This window comes from Elephantulus edwardii, unplaced genomic scaffold (genome assembly GCF_000299155.1).
Source record: "Elephantulus edwardii isolate Elephantulus edwardi_28Jun2011 unplaced genomic scaffold, EleEdw1.0 scaffold00055, whole genome shotgun sequence".
Classification (NCBI taxonomy): Eukaryota; Metazoa; Chordata; class Mammalia; order Macroscelidea; family Macroscelididae; genus Elephantulus; species Elephantulus edwardii.
Genome location: NW_006399805.1, coordinates 12,338,762 through 12,345,668, shown reverse-complemented (window position 1 = coordinate 12,345,668; position 6,907 = coordinate 12,338,762). Strand labels below are relative to the sequence as shown.

Genomic DNA, 6,907 nt, shown 5'->3' with positions numbered 1-6,907 from the left:
ATAGTTGTCAAGGACCATTGAATTGGAACCAACCCATAGCTGATCCTCCAGCAGGTTTTCAGAGGCAATTAATCACACAGGAGGAGATTGTCCATCCTTCTCCATGGAGAATCTAGTGGATTTGAATTGTGTGCCTTCAGTATTTCCGTGCAGATTCTTACCACTAGGCCACCAGCTATCTATCTCTATCTATCTATCTATCTATCTATCTATCTATCTATCTATCTATCTCTACAAACATTCATACACATATATAATCTATATTTAAGGGAGTTCTGGTGGCTTAGTGGTAAGGAATTGTACCCACCAACCTGAAGGCACATGGTTCGAACCCACCAGCTGCTCCACGGAAGAAAGATGAACAGTCCCCTCCTTACAATTCAATGGTACACAACAACAACAACAAATTCTAAGTTACAGTTTGGTTCTGACTTGATCATACACAACAACTAATTTGTTTTTATGTACATTGATTTGTGGTGTTGTGTACCATTGAGTCGGAACCAAACCTTAGCTGACCCTCCAGCAGGTGCGTAGAGGCTGTAAATCACGTGAGATGAGACTGTCCACCTTTCTCCTGCGGAGCAGCAGGTGGATTTAAACCACGTGCTGTCAGGACGGAGGGGCACTTCCTTACCATTAAGATGCCAGAGCTCCCATTTATGTCGAATATATATAATGTGTATTTCTCATATAGTTATACGTTCAAATACATATGTAAGACATCAAAAGGCAGCTCAGGAAGACAAAGCAAAGTATTCTAATAAATTGTAAAAAGAGTTAGAGTCAGAAAATCAAAAGGGTCAAACTCGTTCAGCATTTCTTAAGTTGAAGGAATGGAAGAATAAAGTTAAGCCTTGTGTTACGGTATTTAAGGATGCTTCAAGCAGAATAGTAAACGATCCGGGAAGCACCAAAGGAAGATGGAAGGAGGATACCAGAAAGAACTGGCCGACACAGAAGTCTTTCATGAAATAGCTTATGTTCAAGAGGCAATGGTGGTCAGAGTAATTCAAGCTGCTCTGAAGGAATTGGCAGAAAACAAGGTCCCAGGAATTGATGGGATACCAACTGACATATTTCAACAAACAGTTACAGTCCTACAAGTGCTCGCCAGGTTGTGCCAAGAAATCTAGAGGACAACCACCTGGCCAGCTGACTGGAAGAAAGCCATATTCATTCCCATTCCAAAAAGAAAGGTGACCCGACAGAGTGTGGAGATTATCCAACAATATCACTCAGATGACACACAAGCAAAACCCTGCTGAATAGTGTCCAAACGTGACGGGAATAGTAGCACATCAACAGAGAACTACCAAAAATACAAGCTGGGTTTAGAAGAGATCATGGCACTAGGGAAATCATTGCCAATGTCAGATACATCTTAGCTGAAAGCAGAGAGTACCAGAGGAATGTCTCTCTGTGTTTCACTGTGGAAAGGCATTTGACTGTGTGAATCACAACTTAATGTGGCTAACCTTGAGAAGGGTGGGAATCCCAGAACACCTGAGTTTGTTCATGCAAAACCTATACTTGGACCAGGAAGGAGTCGTCAGAACAGAGCAAGGAAACACTGCATGGTTCAAAATCAGGAAAGGAGTGTGTCAGGGATGCGTCCTGTATCCATACCTTTTCCATCTCTATGTAGAACACATCATTTGAGGCTGGACTTTTATGAGGAGGAATGTGGCATCAGGATTGGAGGAAGACTCATCAACAACCTATGTTATGCAGATGGCACAAATTTACTTGCTGAAACTGAGGAGGGTCTGAAGCATTTGCTGCAGAGGGTCAAGGACTGTAGTTTGAAATGCGGATTGAAGCTCAACATCAAGAAATGAAGATTCTCACCACTGAGCCAACTGGCAGCACCATGATAGATGGAGAAGAGATTGAGGTTAACAATTTCAGTTTACTCGGCTCTACAGTCAATATTCTTGGCACCAGCGGCAGTCAGGAAATCAAAGATGAAATGCATTAGGAAATCTGTCAGGGACCTCTCCAGAGGACTGAAGAGAAAGGATGTGAGTCTGAAGACCTGATCCAGGCCATGGTCTTCACAATTACTTGCTATGCATCAGACAGAGCTGAACAATGACCAGTGATGACAGAAGAAAAATTGATCACTTTGAGTTGTGGTTTTGGAGAAAAGTATTGGATATTCATTCAATGGACTGTCAAGAAAAGTAACAGGTCTGTTCTGGAGAGGGTAAAACCAAGCTGCTCCTTGGAGGCAAGGATTTTAGGACTCTGTTTCACATATTTTGGGCATACAGCCAGGAGGGACCAGTCTTTGGAGAAGGAGATCATGCTTGGAAGGTTTGAGGGACAGAGCAGCGAGGAAGATCCCAGATGAGATGGACTTGACATAATAATTGGGGTAATAAGGGTGGGGCCCTCAGGCCAAATTTATTACTTTTAGAAGAATATTCTTTTAAAGACACAACAATCATTTGTCTATGTCCTGTACTGAACAACTTGGAGTTGCTGTGACTCTGAACACTGTGCCATAGTCGTGTCAAATACCATAATTCTCACCCATCATGGACAATGTTTGGATGAGCTTCCAGATTGATTCAGGTTGGGAAGCAGGAGTGGCATCCACTTCCTAAACTAGATGCCTCTGGAAACTCTACAAACTCTCTTATAAATGTACGGAAATGATGCTAATTATAGAACAGAGTTCAGGTCTTTTGTGCAAAGCTTACTCCGAGTTATATTCGACTCGACAACACATAACCACTGCTGAATGAGATCAGTGCTGTTATATCTGGAGGAACATTCTTCCACTTTGCACATCACTCTTGGTCAATGTGCTATGGGAGGTAACCTGGGTTGCTATGATGCTGAATCTTGTGCCATGGGGACATCAAATGTCATAATGGTTTCCCGATGTGGACAGTGTTTGGTGGAGCTCCCAGTTGTAAAATGGGTTGGGAAGCAGGAGTGGCATCCACTTCCTAAACCACATGCCTCTGGAAACTCTATGAACCTGGAGAAACAATGATAGCTGTGGAAAGGCATTAGGTCTTTTGTTCATAGAGTTGCTATGAGTCAACCTCGACTCATGGCAATCAACAACAACAACAATGAGGGTGGGTGTGGCACAGACAGTGAGACTGGCTCAGGATAGAGCAGGGATCAGAGATGTTGTGCACAGGGTCGCTATTGAGTCATGGACGGCTCGATGGCACATAACAACAACATACACTCATCTACATGTTCAAGTATACATGGTTTTATATATTTATTTATACATTCAAACAGCTATCTATAATTGTTGATCGGTGCCACTGAGTTGACTGTGGCGCATAGCGACCCTGGGAGCACATGTCAGAGCCCTGCCCACCCTCCCCGTCCCCGCAGTCTCCGTGCTCAAGCCCACTGGTGCAGTGGTTGGGTCGGTCCATCCCTGGCCGCTCTTCGTCTGACCCTCCGCTAGGGCTTCTGTGGGAGGCCCAGAGCTGATAACATTCCCAGGTTGGACGAAGCATGCAGAAGAGCACACAGCAGCCACAGCGAACACGCAGGGTGGCAGTTACAGGGTTGGAACTGCTACAAGAAGGTTGTTGATGAGTGCAAGGAAATGAACAGTAAAAACCAAGGGAGGGAGACTTCAAACCGTGTTCGGTGATGAGCAGAACCCCCAGAAATGAAAATCCGGTGCTCTGAGCTTGGCTCACAGTCAGTGCTGGGTAACTGAACAAATGAACCTTCTGTAGGATTTGCAATATAAATATAAATGGATGACTCATCCCAGGAAGAGGTAGATTTGCAGAAAGATATTAAAGTGAATTGGCAGCAAGGTATCAAGAGCAGGAACGTCCTTGTGGACAGATTCAGAGGAAAATGTTGGCTAATTTAGGCAACAATGAGAGGATACAGGGTGGTTTAAAGTGAGGAATGGTGGATGTCAGAGTGTTGAGCCCTTGAACCTTTTAACTACTTATTTAATTCATATGACAAGTAAACAACCTGGTCAGCTGATCTAACTACAGATGAAGAACACAGCACCTGGGCTGGCGGAAGACTAACTAGTAGTCCACAGTTTTCAGATGACACAGCCTTGCTTGCTGACAGTGAAGGGGACTTATGGCATTGTACTCTTGAATCTGAAAGACTAACATACACTCTTCAGTATGGATGACACCTCAATATAGAAACAAAATACAACTGGAACAATAAACTGCATTGTGATAATGGGAGGGAAAAAATGGATTTTACTTGAATCCACAATCCACATCCCAGGGGCAGAAATCGTCAGAACTTCAGAGGACATGCCACAACAAGCAGAGGGCACGTCGGAAAAATCAGAGTGGGCAACTCTGCTCCTGAGGACCTCTTTGGAAAAGAGAAAAGACATCACTTTGACGTCGGAGGTTCATTTTACCCAACGCACAGCATTTCCAGTCACTTCACATGCATATTGTGAAGGCTAGACTGTGAGGAAGACCTACGACCTGATGCCTGTGCATGACAGTGCTGACAAATAATAGTGCTGAGTACACTGCGGACGGCCAGACAAACAGAACGGGCCTGGAGGGAGTGCAGCGAACGTTCCCCAGAAGTGAGGACAGGACTTTCCTGACACCCCCCCCGGGCATGTTCTCAGGAGGGACTAGCCCTTGAGAAGGACAGTGTGGCGGTGAGCAGAGCGTCAGCAGAACAGAGGATCCTCAGTGATGGACTGACATGTTGGTTGCAGCAAGATGTGCGAACAGAACGACGATTATGAGGATGGGCGGGACCAGGCAGTGCTGGCCGCTGGCCGCAGGGTCACCACGGGTCACAGCGCTCAGTGGAGCCGAGGTGCCATTAATACCCAGTCACAAAGCGCTCCAACCACGCGGCTCTGCCTGAGCTGGGGCGACCTGGCTGGCTCCACGTTCTATTTGCTGAGCTTTTCTGGTCTTTTAGCTGCAATGCTATGGCGAGGAGTATTTGTGAACCTCTATCAATAACGTTGTGGGGAGCAAACGAGAATTCATGAAGAAGAATCCCCAAAGACTTCTGCTCAGTGCTCACTGTTGTGTAACTAGTAGGGATGCGATTCAACACAGGAGGACTTTACAAAGTAATTCTGTGTCCACTTAACCCAAGGAGGACTACACTTGAGCACCTGACAACCCCACTAATCACTTCTTATTCTATGCTTAAATGGGCTACAGGCACCACTAGGATCTCTACAGTGCTCTGGTGGTCTAGTGGAAAGGAGCCACACTGCCAATCCAAAGGCACACAGTTCAAATCCACCAGCTACTTGCATGAGAAAGATGTACAATCGTCCCTTAAATTTGCTGAAAACCCGCAGAAGGGTCAGCTATGGGTTGGTGTGACTCGAAGCACACACAGCAAGGATCTTGAAGTCTGACCTGGAGGAGGGCGGGGGGTGGAGGAGGGTGGCAGCCTGGGTTACTGCACAGGTGACGGTAACTCTATGAGACCTCTACAAGCCTATGTGTGGTCACTAACAACAAGGACGTAAAGGTCCCATCAGTCTGGCAATTCTGAGGAGAGATGACCTATAAGACCGAGTGATGAATGTGTACATTGTCTCCAAATGGGGAGTCAGACACAGAGGACGAGCTGCCTGGCGTCCAGCAGGCCCGCGGGCCACAGGCTCCTGTCAGCACTGCTCGCCTGTCTTGTGCCTGCCCCTTGGCTGCCGGCCTGGGCATGTAACAAGTGGGGCCGTTAGCAGAGTTGGAGCAGGGATGCCAAACGTCACTCAGCTGACACGAAAGGAGCCATTAACCCAGATACTACAGACAACTCAAGCTCTGTCCCCTGACCATCTCTGCTTACACTGGACAGAGGGCATTATGGCCCTCAGGTTGGAAGGAGGACACCACACAATTCTGCCCTAAAGATGTGCACGGAACAAAGTTGTTGGGGCTTCTGTTCGTACCAGGACGAGGCCGCTGCAGACACCTACTAGGAACCGGTCTGGGCACCCGGTGGAAGTGGACAGAGGGGAGGGTCAGCCATGATGGACGCACCTTCATGACGAAGAAGAGGAGGAGGACGATGACCACATTGACCTGCGGGTGGATCCACACGGCCGACTGGCCCAGGCTCGCCGGGTCCCCGAGGTGCTTGACCCACGTGTTGTTGTCAAACAGGGTACTGATGGCCTCCCGGGGCATCAGCTGAGAGCAAGGCCAGGGCGTTCCAGGACAGCTCCTGGCCTCTGGCCCCTTCCCTCGGGACAGACTCCACCCGCTGGCCAAGCCCCTGCTCGGGGAGCCCGGGGAGCCCGTGGAACCGCCGTGCCTTAGCTGGCCTCCCCGTGGCCCAAGCTGGCTAGTGACCTGAATGCCCCCGACTCCCTCTGAGCTGACCTCTCCAGCCATGAACTGGCCCATGCCTGGGGGGAAGGTGAGCGAGGCGATGACAAAGGTGACGATTCCAGGGTACAGCAGGCGGCTAGAAAAGAGATGGAGTCAACCCTCCACAGAGCAGACACGTGCGATGCTGACCATCTGCAGTGTGGTCAGCGCACACTGACCGTTCACAGTGCAGCCTAGATGAGTCAACCCTCTGCAGTGACACACAGACACGCTGACCATTCATAATATAGTGTACACTGACCGTCCACAGCGTAGTACACACACACACACACACACACACACACACACTGACCGTCCACAGTGTAGTACACACACACATACACGCTGACCGTCGACAGTGTAGTACACACACACACATACACACTGACCGTCCACAGTGTAGTACACACACACACACACATACACACGCTGACCGTCCACAGTGTAGTACACACACACACACACACACTGACCGTCCACAGTGTAGTACACACACACATACACGCTGATCGTCCACAGTGTAGTACACACACACACACACACTGACCGTCCACAGTGTAGTACACACACACACACAC

General features: G+C 48.0%; 1 protein-coding gene across 1 annotated transcript in view; it reads right to left on the bottom strand.

Annotated features, from left to right (window-relative positions):
* Positions 1-6,907, bottom strand: part of CLCN1 (chloride channel, voltage-sensitive 1) — a 34,654-nt gene that overhangs the window by 10,396 nt on the left and 17,351 nt on the right. The window contains exons 11-12 of the mRNA XM_006887175.1: positions 6,342-6,426; positions 6,000-6,149 (exon numbers count right to left, since the gene is read on the bottom strand). Coding sequence (XP_006887237.1) covers positions 6,000-6,149; positions 6,342-6,426 — 235 coding nt within the window. The remainder of the gene's footprint in view (positions 1-5,999; positions 6,150-6,341; positions 6,427-6,907) is intronic.